At 46.8% G+C, this 16,881-nt stretch overlaps 1 protein-coding gene across 1 annotated transcript; it reads left to right on the top strand.

Moving 5' to 3' along the window:
• Nucleotides 1–15,563: 15,563 nt before the first annotated feature.
• On the top strand, nucleotides 15,564–15,939 carry LOC129706532 (IQ motif and SEC7 domain-containing protein 3-like). The gene has a single exon (XM_055650896.1). It carries the CDS (start codon nucleotides 15,640–15,642, stop codon nucleotides 15,937–15,939), a length of 300 nt encoding a protein of 99 aa, XP_055506871.1. The 5' UTR covers nucleotides 15,564–15,639.
• Nucleotides 15,940–16,881: the final 942 nt, after the last annotated feature.

The following is a 16,881-nucleotide window of genomic DNA, read 5'->3' as shown; positions in this document are numbered from 1 at the left end:
TTCCCATGTCGTATTAACCACGTTAGTGTGAGGAGGTTTAGGAAGTGGACTTTGCCAAGGGAGGGAAGGGGAGGAGAACTTCTCTCCAGAGATGCCGCCTGTCCCGCTAAGTTACTCCAGCATTTTGTATCTATCTTGGGTGTAAATTAGCATCTGCAGTTCCTTCCCACACGTTTCATCTGCTCCACTGTGAAATCTACTCAAGGTGGGCCCACTTTGACGAAGTTCTCCTCCTCTCTCCGGCGAGTCTGAAGAAGGATCTCGACCCGAAACATCACCTATTCCTTCGCTCCAAAGATGCTGCCTCACCCGCTGAGTTTCTCCAGCATTTTTGTCTACCTTCGATTTATCCAGCATCTGCAGTTCCTTCTTAAAGCTTATAAAAATGTAATTATTACATCAGAGCTAGTGAAATTAAACCTCTACTCTGCATGGAAGCTAATAAGGCTTGATGAAGGAAGGCATAACCCTCAAAACAAAAAAGTACGAGTTTAATAAACAATAGAAATGCAAATAGTTCTCAAATATGAGGTGGGGCCTCATGATTTTACAGGGAGCAACACTCGGTGAGTGTCCAATCTGGATGTCTGGTAGTTTTCCCTATTCCTGCTTATATTCCCGGGATGGCGGGACTGTCATATGATGTTAGAATGGAGCGGCTGGGCTTGTATACTCTGGAATTTAGAAGGACGAAAGGGGATCTTATTGAAACATATAAGATTATTCAGGGTTTGGACACACTAGAGGCAGGAAACATGTTCCCGATGTTGGGGGAGTCCAGAACCAGGGTCCACAGTTTAAGAATAAGGAGTAAGCCATTGAGAACGGAGACGAGGAAACACTTTTTCTCACAGAGAGTTGTGAGCCTGTGGAATTCACTGCCTCAGAGGGCAGTGGAGGCCGGTTCTCTGGATACTTTCAAGAGAGAGCTAGATAGGGCTCTTAAAGATAGCGGAGTCAGGGGATATGGGGAGAAGACAGGAACGGGGTACTGATTGGGGATGATCAGCCATGATCACATTGAATGGCGGTGCTGGCTCGAAGGGCCGAATGGCCTACTCCTGCACCTATTGTCTATTGTTTATTCTCGTGTCAACCGTTGAACCTTGAACGGCAAGGCCCGCGATGAACTCACAGATTCTCAAACCCACCCCTCCACCCTTGCTCCTGTCCGCTCGTCATAGTAAATAACCCTGTGGACAACATTTTAAATGATTTTTCTTCAAACAACCGAAGGAAGTGAGTTACTGTGTTGTTGCTTCTGGAGTAATTTCCTGCCAAGGTTTATGTGAATCTAAGAGAGATAAGGGGAAGTTTCTAGGCCACACTCATTCAACCGTGGGAATATAACATGACTCAGAGAAACTTCAAGTGATCTAGAAGTACATTTGAGTTGACACATTTATTATTTAAGAATGATGCAGTCGTCTCCAGTGTTTTTATTTTTACTTTTCCACACAGGCAATAAAGCAGAATATTGCGGATCCTGTAAATCTGGAAGAAAAGCTGAAATTGGTGTAAGGACAACTAGAGCAGGGCCGACGGAATCTGTGATGAGAGGAATGATCCGGGTCGATGAATGCTTATATATACTCTATATGAAACGTCCATGTAGGCAAACACACAGGCAGTGAGGAAGTGAGGTGGGGTGGCGTGGGAGGGCAAAGAAATCACTGTTAAAGGCTTAAAGGATAAGGACATAAATACAGTGCAGGTAGGAACTGCAGATGCTGGTTCAAACTGAAGATAGACACAAAATGCGGGTCATAAATGATAGTAGTAGTATTAGACCATTCGGCCCGTCATGTCTACTACACCATTCAATCGTGGCTGATCTATCTCTCCCTCCTAGCCCCAATCTCCCCGCCTTCTCCCCATTCAATGCGATCATGGCTGATCATCCACAATCAGTACCCCGTTCCTGCCTTCTCCCCATATCCCCTGACTACGCTATCTTTAAGAACCCCATCTTAGGATGTACATGGTAAATGGTAGGGAATTGAAGAATGTAGGTGAACAGAGGGATCTGGGAATAACTGTGCACAGTTCCCTGAAAGTGGAATCTCATGTAGATAGGGTGGTAAAGAAAGCTTTTGGTGTGCTGGCCTTTATAAATCAGAGCATTGAGTATAGAAGTTGGGATGTAATGTTAAAATTGTACAAGGCATTGATGAGGCCAATTCTGGAGTATGGTGTACAATTTTGGTCGCCTAATTATAGGAAGGATATCAACAAAATAGAGAGAGTACAGAGGAGATTTACTAGAATGTTGCCTGGGTTTCAGAAACTAAGTTACAGAGAAAGGTTGAACAAGTTAGGGCTTTATTCTTTGGAGCGCAGAAGGTTAAGGGGGGACTTGATAGAGGTTTTTAAAATGATGAGAGGGATAGACAGAGTTGACGTGGATAAGCTTTTCCCACTGAGAGTAGGGAAGATTCAAACAAGGGGACATGACATGAGAATTAAGGGACTGAAGTTTAGGGGTAACATGAGGGGGAACTTCTTTACTCAGAGAGTGGTGGCTGTGTGGAATGAGCTTCCAGTGAAGGTGGTGGAGGCAGGTTCGTTTTTATCATTTAAAAATAAATTGGATAGTTATATGGATGGGAAGGGAATGGAAGGTTATGGTCTGAGCGCAGGTATATGGGACTAGGGGAGAATATGTGTTCGGCACGGACTAGAAGGGTCGAGATGGCCTGTTTCCGTGCTGTAATTGTTATATGGTTATATTATATGGTTATCTAGTGCTCTCTTGAAAGTATCCAGAGAATCGGCCTCCACCGCCCTCTGAGGCAGAGAATTCCACAGACTCCAACTTCTCCCTGTAAACTAACACCCCTTTAATTCCATTAGCATCCTGCATTATAAAATGGCGAAGGTAGAGAAGGGATGCTAGAAACATAGAAACATAGAAATTAGGTGCAGGAGTAGGCCATTCGACCCTTCGAGCCTGCACCACCATTCAATGTGATCATGGCTGATCATCCAACTCAGTATCCCATCCCTGCCTTCTCTCCATACCCCCTGATCCCTTTAGCCACAAGGGCCACATCTAACTCCCTCTAACTTATAGCCAATGAACTGTGTGGCCTCAACTACCTTCTGTGGCAGAGAATTCCACAGATTCACCACTCTCTGGGTGAAAAATGTTTTTTTTCTCATCTCGGTCCTAAAAAGATTTTCCCCCTTATCCTTAAACTGTGACCCCTTGTTCTGGACTTCCCCAACATCGGGAACAATCTTCCTGCATCTAGCCTGTCCAACCCCTTAAGAATTTTGTAAGTTTCTATAAGATCCCCCCTCAATCTCCTAAATGCTAGCGAGTACAAGCCGAGTCTTTCCAGTCTTTCATCATATGAAAGTCATGACATCCCAGGTATCAGTCTGGTGTTTTTGGTTGGACTTTGTTTGGGACTGAGTTGTCAAGCACAGGGTGGCTTGGCTGAAGGCTCATTATAGAGCATTCTTGGATGGATGGATTTAATATGTGCAATATGTACAATAGCCTTTGGATCTCGCATCTAATGAATCCTCCCAGTAGACACAAGGGTATTACAGTTCTACTCACCTAATACGCTTGGACTCACTGAGAAGATTACAACCATTCTTCATTAACCAGTGGCGGAAAACACTTACACCATTAGTTTAAGAAAGAACCGCAGATGTGGGAAAAATCGAAGGTCGGCAAAAATGCTGGAGAAACTCAGCAGGTGAGGCAGCGTCTATGGAGCGAAGGAATAGGTGACGTTTCGGGTCGAGACTCGACCCGAAACGTCACCTATTTCTTCGCTCCATAGACGCTGCCTCACCCGCTGAGTTTCTCCAGCATTTTTGTCCCCCTACATCATTAGTTTAGTTTAATGTAACTTATTGTCACGCGTACCGAGGTACAGTGAAAAGTTTTTTGTCACGTGCTAACCAGTCAGCGGAAAGATTATACATGATTACAATTGAGCTGTCCACAGTGTACAGAAACTGCATGATAAAGGGAATAACGTTTAGTGCAAGGTAAACCCAGTAAAGTCCAACTAAAGATACAGCCTCAAAGCCCTGTCTCACGGTACGAGTTCATTCCAAGAGCTCTCCCGAGTTTGCCCTGATTCGAACTCGGAGATTTACGGTAACGGCCACTCGTCGGTACTCGGGGCTCTCGTGGACATTTTTCATCATGTTGAAAAATCTTCACCAGTCTTCCCGTGCTTACCTGCCGTTAGCGAGTCTTCCCGAGTACCTTCCCGAGTACGTCCCCGAGCTCCGACGTACCCGCTACGTTCATTCTCCATGCTTACCACGAGTTTGATTTTTTAAAAACTCAGGAGAGCTCTTGGAATTAACTCGTACCGTGGGACAGGGGCTATTACGCCAGAGCAGTAGGCATAAATAAGTCTCCATCCTAGCTTTGATCTTAACTGTTAGCCTCTGATTATAATATTAGCATTTTATACCTTGAGGAATGTCACACACCACTGTGCTGATTGCAGAACGGATATTACATTGCATGATTCAAAGTTGCGTGATTCATTCTTGCTATTGAGGGAGTGCAGCGTAGATTCACCAGGTTAATTCCCGGGATGGCAAGACTGACGTATGATGAAAGAATGGGGCGACTTGGCTTATAGTCGCTGGAATTTAGAAGGATGAGAGGGAATATCTTGTAGAGACATATAAAATTCTTAGAGGATTGGACAGGGTAGATGCAGGAAAAATGTTCCCGATGTTGGGGGAGTCCAGAACCTGGGGTCACAGTTTAGGAATAAGGGGAAGGCCATTTAGGACTGAGATGAGGAAAAACCTCTTCACCCAGAGAGTGGAGAATCTGTGGAATTCTGTGGCACAGAAGGCAGTGGAGGCCAATTCACTGGATGTTTTCAAGAGAGAGTTAGATTTAGCTCTTAGATCATATTGAATGGTGGTGCTGGCTCGAAGGGCCGAATGGCCTACACGTGCACCTATTCTCTATGTTTCTACGTTGCAGTAACCTGCTGGTCCTTTCGTCAATGTGTAGGAAGGAACTGGAGGTAAACGATAGACACAAAATGCTGGAGTAACTCAGCGGGACAGGCAGCGTCTCTGGAGAGAAGGAATGGGTGACGTTTCAGGTCAAGACCCTTCTTCGAACTCAATCTCATTCTTCAGACTCATTCAGGTCCTTTACTCAATCTCATCGGCCATTACTGTTGATGAGTGTGCAATGAAACAGACTTTGCTATCAGGATGGAACAAGCTGAGTCCTACAGGACTTTCATATGAAGAAAGACTGGATAGACTCGGCTTGTACTCGCTAGAATTTAGAGGATTGAGGGGGGATCTTATAGAAACTTACAAAATTCTTAAGGGGTTGGACAGGCTAGAGGCAGGAAGATTGTTCCCGATGTTGGGGAAGTCCAGAACAAGGGGTCACAGCTTAAGGATAAGGGGGAAGTCTTTTAGGACCGAGATGGGAAAAACATTTTTCACACAGAGAGTGGTGAATCTGTGGAATTCTCTGCCACAGAAGGTAGTTGAGGCCACACAGTTCATTGGCTATATTTAAGAGGGAGTTAGATATGGCCCTTGTGGCTAAAGGGATCAGGGGGTATGGAGAGAAGGCAGGGATGGGATACTGAGTTGGATGATCAGCCATGATTATATTGAATGGCGGTGCAGGCTCGAAGGGCCGAATGGCACCTATTTTCTATGTTTCTATGTTTCTACTGGTTTCCAAAGTGGAGGCAGCAGAATTTGAGTTAACATTATAAAAGCTGGGTCCCTCCGTTCAACCATGTTCTCTCCGTTTGCTGCTTACAGTCAGGCAGAGATCCACCGAGACCTGGGGATGGAAATTACATTTTAATTGCTTCTGTTACGGCATTATGTTCTCCATGGCTTACTCTGAAACTAATCTGTTGTATCCTGGGAATCTGGCTGTGGTGATTAAGCTAACTGTTTACTCAAGGGAGACACCGTCTATGACTGTGTTCTGCGCACAGAGGCTTTAGAGGTCAGATAGACAGGTTTTCATGCCTTTGTTTTAAATTCAGCGTGTAAAAGAATGGGGGAGATAGATGGAAACATAGAAACATAGAAAATAGGTGCAGGAGTAGGCCATTCGGCCCTTCTGAGCCTGCACCGCCATTCAATATGATCGTGGCTGATCATCCAACTCAGTATCCTGTACCTGCCTTCTCTCCATACCCCCTGATCCCTTTAGCCACAAGGGCCACATCTAGCTTAAATATAGCCAATGAACTGGCCTCAACTACCTTCTGTGGCAGAGAGTTCCAGAGATTCACCACTCTCTGTGTGAAAAATGTTTTTCTCATCTCAGTCCAAAAAGACTTCCCTCTTATCCTTAAACTGTGACCCCTTGTTCTGGACTTCCCCAACATCAGGAACAATCTTCCTGCATCTAGCCTGTCCAACCCCTTAAGAATTTTTGTAAGTTTCTATAAGATCCGCCCTCAATCTTCTAAATTCTAGCGAGTACAAGCCGAGTCTATCCAGTCTTTCTTCATATGAAAGTCCTACCATCCCAGGAATCCCAGTCTGGTGAACCTTCTCTGTACTCCCTCTATGGCAAGAATGTCTTTCCTCAGATTAGGAGGAAGCCTTTTCTTGGATCCTCCTATTTCTTTCCCCAGGTCAGGGCTTCTGTAGAAGCCGGCTTCAAACTCAACCTAGACTGGTACTAGAGTGGAAACAAGGAACTGCAGATGCTGGTTTACAAAAAGAGACACAGAGTGCTGGAGTAACTCTGCGGGTCAGGCAGCATCTGTGGAGAACTTGGATAGGTGACGTTTCACAGAGTGCTGGAGTAACTCAGCGGGTCAGGCAGCATCTATGGAGCTAAGGAAATAGGCAACGTTTCGGGCCGAAACCCTTCTGGGTTTCGGCCCGAAACGTTGCCTATTTCCATAAGGATTTTGGCCCCGAAACGCTGCCCATTTCCTTAGCTCCATAGATGCTGCTGCACCATAACTCAGTGGGTCAGGCAGCATCTGTGGAGAACATGGATAGGTGACGTTTCACAGAGTGCTGGAGTAACTCAGCGGGTCAGGCAGCATCTGTGGAGAACATGGATAGGTGACGTTTCACAGAGTGCTGGAGTAACTCAGCGGGTCAGGCAGCATCTATGGCGCTAAGGAAATAGGCAACGTTTTGGGCCGAAACCCGTAAGGGTTTCGGCCCGAAACGTTGCCTATTTCCAGAAGGAGTTCGGCCCGAAACTTGTTGATGAGATTGTGTGAGAGAGAATGAGTTGCGGGGGTGTCAGGGAATAGGAGAGGGGAGTAAAATTAATGCAATGATACCCCTGGCAGCTGACATGGACCAGATGGGCCGAGTGGCCTTGTATGCAATTCAATGAAATGGTGAAGCATCTTTCACATGAAGGTTGATGGGAATCTGGAGTCCGTTCTGTGAAAGGCTGTCGATTCAGGTGAGACAGCACCGTTCCGTTTTGGATTGATGGATACTGATACTGATAAATTGAAAGGACGTCGAACTTCTGGGCAGATCAGTCACGGTCGGACTGAAGGCAGCCAAGTCGGAGCAGCTTTTCGGGTTGATTTAGTGTGCTCAAGTGGACAGAGATCAGGCGCAAGATATTAGAGGAGCAGAACTCCATTTGCGAGAGTGATTAGTGCCAAGGAGCAGAGGATAGATCAATCTGAGAGAGGGCTAATGGTTTATTAAAAGCATATTTATTGCAAATTTAATTGGAGCTTCCTGAAGTTTGCCAAATGAACACAGAGAAAACAATGAACATCCCGAGAGCTGGGAGGTCTCGGCAACGTTATAAAGGAACAGATCAAAAACAAAAGGCAGACGCAACGGGTCAGACTGCATCACTGGAGCATCTCTGGAGCAAAGGAATAGGCGGCGTTTCGGTTCTTGCTATTGAGGGAGTGCAGCGTAGGTTCACCAAGTTAATTCCCGGGATGGCGGGACTGTCATACGTTGAATGAATGGAGCGGCTGGGCTTATATACGCTGGAATTTAGAAGGATGAGAGGGGATTTTATTGAAACAAATTTAAGATTATTAAGGGTTTGGACACACTAGAGGCATGAAACGTGTTCCCGATGTTGGGGGAGTCCAGAACCAGGGGCCACACAGTTTAAGAATAAGGGGTAAGGCATTTAGAATGGAGATGAGGAAACACTTTTTCGCACAGAGTGTTGTTAGTCTGTGGAATTTCCTGCCTCAGAGGGCGGTGGAGGCCGGTTCTCTGGATACTTTCAAGAGAGAGCTAGATAGGCTCTTAAAGATAGCGGAGTCAGGGGATATGGGGAGAAGGCAGGAACGGGGTACTGATTGGGGATGATCAGCCATGATCACAGTGCATGGCGGTGCTGGCTCGAAGGGCCGAATGGCCTCTACTCCTGTACCCATTGTCTGTTGTCTATTGTCTTCACTATTATTTTTCTCCAGAGGTGCTGCCCGACCCGTCTAGTTACTGCAACTGTTGTGTCTATCCAGGAACTGCAGACGGTGTAAACCAGTGTCTGCAGTTCCTCCCCTCCAGATTATAAACTCAGTTTGCACACTGCCTTAACATGGGGACTCTGAAGAACACCGGTGAACCTCCACTGACAGAGACATTCTGGCTCCATCATGAAGTATTGTTTTTACCTGGCACTGTTCACCACGCTGAGCACTTTGATTAAAGATTGAAAGGGCTTCCTGCGAGAATCTTCCTCGCCATCTGTTCGAGAATAACTGGGTTTACGCGAGGAACTGATAACAGCTGCGCTGTTTCACCCACGTGGATGGAATTCAAGAGCGTTGGAGTGTTGCAAAATTAATTTGCTATTCTTCCTTTCAATATTGGGTTGCGTTAGGTTCCCACACCATTCATTACAAAGATCCTTGCCATGGATATCCACAAGATCCCTCATCAATATGAATAACAATGCTGTCACTCTGTAAAGATGCCTTTTACTGCAGGGGAAAACGCCGACCTAATTTAAGAACAAATAAGAGTTCTCTGCTACCTTGCTTTAGGCATGGTTTACAAATTGCAGTTCGATTATTCCACAGAATCTCAGTGTATTTGAACGCTCTCGTCTCTGGACACTCTCCCTGTGGTTCCACGAGAAGAGTTAGTGTCACAGAGTTATACAGTGTGGAAACAGGCCCTTCGGCCCAACTTGCCCATACCGGCCAACATGTCCCAGCTACACTAGTCATGGAGTGATACAGTGTGGAAACAGGCCCTTCAGCCCAACATTTGTCTATTGTCGAATGTGCGGGGATCGCTGGTCGGCATGGTCCCGATGGGCCGAAGGGCCTGTTTCCGCGCTGTATCTCTAAAACTAAAACTAAAAAAATTAACACTATCCTACACACACTGGGGACAATTTTTACATTTCTACCCAGCCAATTAACCGACAAACCTATGCTTCTTTGGAGTGTGGGAGGAAACCGAAGATCTCCGAGAAAACCCACGCAGGTCACGAGGAGAACGTACAAACTCCGTACAGACTGCGCCCGTAGTCTAGGCAGCAACTCTACCGCTGTGCCACCGTGACCTGCCCAGTTTGTGGCAGACGTTATACAGAATGCAGAGGTTTATTGGCATGGACATTGTGGGCCAAAAGGCACGTTCCAGTGAGGAACTGTGAACAGCTTCAGGAAACAGAGGGCTATTGACTGATGCCTACATTGCCTGTAGTTGACAGGCCTTATATGCTAACCAAATCCAACTTCCGTGGGAAGATTTGATCTATACACCTTGAAGGAAAATCAGGCGGAGAAATTCAACTCAAGGTTTCCAAGTTAATGCCCACAGACATCTTGTTTTCCTGTTGCAACGAATGTGGCGCTGCAGCTGGCAAATTGCAGTTGGCAGTAGCCTTAGACATGGCAGCGGTGGCGGGTGGAGAAGAGGTACCGTGCTGGCAAGCGGATTTGGGGGCTCACCACCTGTAACCTCGGAGACGCCTGGGGTTCAGAGGTTGGCAGCGGGAGGTGCCCGCGGACACGGAGTCTGAGCGGTGGAGCGTCACAACGGCTGGGAAGGCGGATGAAGGGTCTCCAGTCGTCTTGGACTCCACGCCACTGGATCCTGACCCAGATCTGTCAAGGACCGTGTGTGTGTGTGGTGGCTGTCTGTGCACCAGTCTCCCCACGTTAAACAAAGTCACGCACAGGCCTCCTCCAACCCTGGGGACACCCACAGCCAGCTAATAGACAATAGACAATAGGTGCAGGAGTAGGCCATTCGGCCCTTCCATCCAACACCGCCATTCAATGTGATCATGGCTGATCATCCCCAATCAGTACCCTGTTCCTGCCTTCTCCCCATATCCCCTGACTCCGCTATCTTTAAGAGCCCCATCTAGCTCTCTCCTGAAAGCATCCAGAGAACCGGCCTCCACCACCCTCTGAGGCAGAGAATTCCACAGACTCACAACTCTCTGTGTGAAAAAGTGTTTCCTCATCTCCGTTCTAAATGGCTTACCCCTTATTCTTAAACTGTGTGTGGCCCCTGGTTCTGGACTCCCCCAACATCGGGAACATGTTTCCTGCCTCTAGTGTGTCCAAACCCTTAATAATCTGATATGTTTCAATGAGATATCCTCTCATCCTTCCATGACCGAGGTGGGGGGGGCTAAGAACAACACTGCCCCAGAGCCCTACGATCCACCTTAAACCTATGTTCTCTGGCCCTCGTTTGCCCTACTCTGGGCAAGAGATTGTGCATTTAGTTATGTCAGGAGCAGAGCTGTGGGGCCAATGCTACACTCCACGTTGACAGTCTACTATCGGGTTATGTTTAAACCATGACAGCGCTCTGTGGTATAAGACAGAATGACGTGGGGACTGTCCAATCTGCTGCATACAATGACTAAAACTCAGTCACCAAGGCAGCTGAGTGGTGGAGTACAGACTACAGACGCACGTGCTTGTGAATGTGGAAACAGCTTCATTATATATCAGCAGCTATTGATGAAATAGATATTTTTTGTTTAAGAGGGAACTGCAGATGCTGGAGAATCGAAGGTTACACAAAAAAGCTGGAGAAACTCAGCGGGTGCAGCATCATCTATGGAGCGAAGGAAATAGGCAACGTTTCGGGCCGAAACCCTTCCGGGTTTCGGCCCGAAACGTTGCCTATTTCCTTCGCTCCATAGATGCTGCTGCACCCGCTGAGTTTCTCCAGCTTTTTTGTGTAACCGATGAAATAGATATCATCCTCTGTCTAGTGAGAGGCGATTTTAGTGATGTGGTTTGGCAGAAACATGCTTTTCAAACTTTCAGACATTGTACATGAAACATAGAGAATAGGTGCAGGAGTAGGCCATTCGGCCCTTTGAGCCAGCACCGCCATTCAATATGGTCATGGCTGATCATCCATAATCAGTACCCCGTTCCTGCTTTCTCCCCATATCCCTTGATTCCGTTAGCCCTTAGATCTCTATCTAACTCTCTCTTGAAAACATCCAGTGAATCGGCTCCATCTGCCTTCTGTGGCAGAGATTTCCACAAATGTATATATATATATATGTATATATTTATACAATGGTATATGGACACACTGCCCTGTTCTGTATTCATGCCGTCTATATTCTGTTGTGCTGAAGCAAAGCAAGAATTTCATTGTCCTATCTGGGGCACATGACACTAAACTCTCTTGAATCTTGAATCTTGAGATTCACAACACTCTGGGTTAAAAACCTTTTCCTCATCTCAGTCCTAAGTGGCCCACCCCTTATTCTGAAACTGTGACCCCTGGTTCTGGACTCCCCCAACATCGGGAATATCGACAATATCAAACTGTGACCTTCACAAGGAGAACGTGCAGACTCCACATGGATAGTATTTTGAGCATCAGGGTAGGGCAGCTGGTGGAGCCGCTGCCTAACAGCGCCAGGGACCCTGATTCACTCACTTCACTCGCCCCCCTGCAGGAACTATACAACAGGAGGTGCAACTCCAGAGCAAATAAAATCATGGGAGACCTCTTCCACCCCTGCAACGGACTGTTCCAGCTGCTACGGTCAGGCAAACGCCTCCGTTGCCATGCGGTGAGAACGGAGAGGTTGAGAAGGAGTTTCTTCCCAGAGGCAATTCGGACTGTAAATGCCTATCTCACCAGGGACTAACTCTACAGAACGTTTTTCCTTCCATTATTTATTATGTAAAAGAATATGTGTGTTATGATTGTGTTTATAATTTGTTTGGTTGTTTTGTTGTTTGTCTTTTGCGCAAAAGTCCGCGAGCATTGCCACTTTCATTTCACTGCACATCTCGTATGTGTATGTGACAAATAAACTTGACTTGACTTGACTTGACTTGACTTGATTCGATCCTGACTTCGGGTGCTGTCTGTGTGGAGTTTGCACGTTCTCTTTGTGACCACGTGGGTTTCCTCCGGGTGCTCCGGATCCCTCCTCTCCCCATCTTCAAGACGTAAGGGTATGTCGGCCTTGTCGGCACTCTTGACTCTGCAGAGACCAGTGGAAATGAGCCCAGACTTAGCTCAGATTATCATTGGTATTATTTAATTATAATGGCAATTAAACTCTGCCACCGACCTTTTGCCCAGACTCGGAGAAAGTGGCAGTAATTGTAATCATTTTATGGTCGGAAGCATATGGAGAGAGGCTGCTTTCTTGTTCTCCACATTTCCAATTTTAGTTTTCATCGCCAGGGGTTACAGGTAAAATTGGGAAGGATGTAAAAATGTCTGCAATATGATCCTATCTGTTTCCTTGCCAGAGAAAAGGAGATTAAAAACGACTTCCACATTAATATATTCAAACGTGCTGCTTGAGCTTATACCTAACGCTTCTTCATGTGCCACTCCACGTGTTGCAACTGCCTGCCACAATTATACACTGATCCTCGTGAATCAATGAGGGAATTGGTGAGGAAGCTGTAGCCTGCCACCGTGTGAATTGTCTAAGATAGACACTGAGTTTGCTGGAGTAACTCAGCGGGTCAGGCAGCGTCTGTGGAGAACATGGATAGGTGACGTTTCACAGAGTGCTGGAGTAACTCAGCGGGTGCAGCAGCATCTATGGAGCTAAGGAAATAGGCAACGTTTCGGGCCGAAACCCTTCCGGGTTTCGGCCCGACACGTTGCCTATTTCCAGAAGGTTCAACCCGAAACGTTGCCCATTTCCTTAGCTCCATAGATGCTGCTGCACCATAACTCAGTGGGTCAGGCAGCATCTGTGGAGAACATGGATAGGTGACGTTTCACAGAGTGCTGGAGTAACTCAGCGGGTCAGGCAGCATCTGTGGAGAACATGGATAGGTGACTTTTCACAGAGTGCTGGAGTAACTCAGCGGGGGTCAGGCAGCATCTGTGGAGAACATGGATAGGTGACGTTTCACAGAGTGCTGGAGTAACTGTGTTGGTCAGGCAGCATCTCTGTGGAGAGAAGGAATGGGTGATGTTTCGGGTGGAGACTCTTCACAGTTGCTGGTTTACCAAAGAAAGATATAAGGTGCTGGAGTAACTCAGCGGGTCAGGCAGCATCTGTGGAGAACATGGATAGGTGATGTTTCACAAAGTGCTGGAGTAACTCAGCGGGTCAGGCAGCATCTCTGGAGAACATGGATAGGTGACGTTTCACAGAGTGTTGGAGTAACTCAGCGGGTCAGGCAGCATCTGTGGAGAACATGGATAGGTGACGTTTCACAAAGTGCTGGAGTAGCTCAGCGGGTCAGGCAGCATCTGTGGAGAACATGGATAGGTGACGTTTCACAGAGTGCTGGAGTAACTCAGCGGGTCAGGCAGCTTTTCTGGAGATAGGTGACATTTCGAGTCGGGACTTTTCCCTTCCGAATATAAAATCATGTTTGCTGTGTATAAGAAAGAACTGCAGATGCTGGAAAAATGGAAGGTAGACAAAAATTGTGGAGAAACTCAGTGGGTGAAGCAGCATCTATGGAGCGAAGGTGGCATTTTGACCCTATTCCTTGCTCCATAGATTCTGCCTCACCCGCTGAGTTTCTCCAGCATTTGTGTCTACGTTGTGGGGGCATTGATAGGGTAAAGGCACAGAGTCTTTCATCCAGGGTAGTGGAATCATAAACACGAGGACACATGTTTAAGGTGAGAGGGGCAAGTCTCCAGTCTGAAGAAGGGTCTCGTCCCGAAACATCACCCATTCCTTCTCCCCAGAGATGCTGCCTGTCCCGCTGAGTTACTCCAGCATTTTGTATCTATCTTCGGTTTAAATGCATTTTGTTGTCTCTGTACTGTACACTGACAATGACAATTAAAATTGAATCTGAATCTGAATCTGAAACCAGCATCTGCAGTTCCTTGAATCCGCTGTAATTACTGTTTAGTTGATCCCTCGGTTTTGGACGGGAAATTGCTTCCATTTTACAATAAAGGGCCAAGGGGAAGAAATAGCACGAACAAACAGAGGTGAATTATCCTGACATCTCCTTTCAACTCCCATGACTGGTCTCCCTTTAACCCTCTGAATTAATAGAGCCCCTGTCCCACTTAGGCAATTTTTTCGGCGACTACAGGCGACTAGGCCACATGGTGCGGGGTGACGCCTGTATGGTCGTGAGTCGTCTCCTCAAGTCACCTAAAGAGTCGTAACGTTTCTCTGGTCCCCGCTGGATTTTGAAATGTTCAAAACCTTTCGGCGACTGTGAGCTTGACGGAGCTTGTCTTCCCCTGTCGTAGGTTGTTGCATTTTGTGTCTATCTTCGGTGTAAACCAGCACCTGCTGTTCATTCCTGCACTGTTACTAAAGCCCCGTCCCACTTTCACGACCTAATTGGCGATCTCTGCCCTTGACACATACTCGCAGCATGGTCGCCACGAGGTTGTAGGAGGTCTTCGTAACTCTTCCTCGTGAGTGGTCTCCGCTAACGCCTGGCCTCAAGTAGGTCGCGGCGTTTTTTTCTAGCCTGATAAAAAAGGTCCACGAGTAAAAAAAAGGTGGGCATGGAAAAATGTGATACTTACTAAACAGGCCCCTTCTCTAGCTGTTTTTAAATCACTCCTGAAGACATATCTATTCTCCATGGCCTTTGTAGACCAGTGAGGTGTTGAATTGTTTATTAACTTTATTTGCTTGGTTTTGCTGCGTTGTTCGTACTTGTGTTTTATGTTTTTTAATTTATTGTTTGGATTTTTGTATGTAATTTATGCGCCTCGTGTTAGTTGTATGTTCTGTTGTTCTGCCTGTTTTATGATGTCTTGCTTGTTTTCTTTTTTCTGTACAGCACTTTGGTCAGCTTTGGTTGTTTTTAAGGTGCTTAACAAATAAAGTTATTATTATTATTATTATTACTACTGGTAGGTAGGTCGGTCGTGATGGTAGTCGGAGGTCGATAACTGGCCCGAGAAAAAAAATGCAAACATGACATCATTTTATCTTGTGATAATTTTCCACTCGTAGCCAGTCGTAGTTGGTCTTAGGTGTGAAAGACTGAGGTCGAGGGGAGGTTGTAGACATAGTCGTCGGAGGTCTTTTACTTCGGCAAGTCAACACAAGTTTGACATTTTTTTCAACCTGTCTAGGATCTTCTAAACTCGTGTAAGTGGGACAGGCCGTTAACAACGTGCGTGTCACCTTTATATTTTATTTTTTGTTGCAGTAACGAAGCCATCTCTCCCGGAGGCGACTCGGTGAACTCCGAGGCAGACGGCCCAGTGAAGAGCGCAGGTGAATGTGAGATGATGGTCGTGGCGACGGAGGCTGCCGGGCCGGACAGCGCCGGCGACCCGGTGAAATGCCCGTCGGCCGAGGCCAAGGCTTGCCGCATGGTCCCCCTCTCCAGCGCAATGCTGCAGAAAGCCAGCTTGCACCACACCGCCTCACCCATGAGAATGCAGCGTGGCAAAGGGACAGCAGCCTGCTCACACCAGCCGGCCTCCGACTACGAGTTGTCCCTGGATCTGAAAAACAAGCAGGTATTACCCCCGGCATCGCACACAACGCACCTGCACTACAAAAACACGGGCGGCACAAAATAATAGTGCCAGGAAAATGTCACGCTGGGCACAAGAACTAAATTTGGGCACAAAGAGACCTCTTTCATTTTAAGAAAGAGGCATCTTTTTATAAAGTCAAAACAAGGAACTGCAGATTACACAAAAAAGCTGGAGAAACTCAGCGGGTGCAGCAGCATCTATGGAGCGAAGGAAATAGGCAACGTTTCGGGCCGAAACCCGGAAGGGTTTCGGCCCGAAACGTTGCCTATTTCCTTCAGGATTTCGGGCCTTAAACATTGCCTATTTCCTTCAGGGTTTCAGCCCGAAACGTTGCCTATTTCCTTCAGGGTTTCAGCCCAAAACGTTGCCTATTTCCTTCGCTCCATAGATGCTGCTGCACCCGCTGAGTTTCTCCAGCTTTTTTGTGTAACCTTCGATTCTCCAGCATCTGCAGTTCCCTCTTAAACACAAGGAACTGCAGATGCTGCTTTACAAAAAAACAAGATGCAAAGTGCCGGAGTAACTCAGCCGGTCCGGTGGAATACCTGCCGGCAAGGTATCAGGTCAGGACACTTCTTCAGACTAAAGAAGAAGGGTCCCGACCTGAAACGTCACCTATTCATTTTCTCCAGAGATGCCGCCTGTCCCGCTGAGTTACTCCAGCATTTTTTTTGTCACCTTTTTTATGGAATTATCTCCCCAAATGCTGTGACCTGTCTTAGTATTGTACTGCACTCAGGGCATAGAGATGTACAGACACAGGGAAACAGGCCCTTCAGCCCACCTCATCCATGCCGACCCAGTTGGCATCCTGGGTTGGTCACATTTGCTTGCAGTTGACCCATGTTCCTCCAAACCCTTCCTCATCCCATCCATTGTGTTCATTAAGCTGGAAAGAGTGCAGAGAAGATTTACGAGGATGTTGCCAAGATTCGAGGGCCTGAGCTATGGAGAGAGGTTGTGCAGGGCTATATTATCTAAATG

The sequence above is a fragment of the Leucoraja erinacea genome, chromosome 19 (genome assembly GCF_028641065.1).
Source record: "Leucoraja erinacea ecotype New England chromosome 19, Leri_hhj_1, whole genome shotgun sequence".
In the NCBI taxonomy this organism is placed as follows: domain Eukaryota; kingdom Metazoa; phylum Chordata; class Chondrichthyes; order Rajiformes; family Rajidae; genus Leucoraja; species Leucoraja erinaceus.
Note: the sequence above shows the minus strand (reverse complement) of the source record. Positions and strands in the feature narration are given on the sequence as shown.

Coding starts and splice junctions, on each gene's coding strand:
- LOC129706532 (XM_055650896.1), top strand. CDS start 15,640: ATGATGGTCGTGGCGACGGAGGCTGCCGGGCCGGACAGCGCCGGCGAC.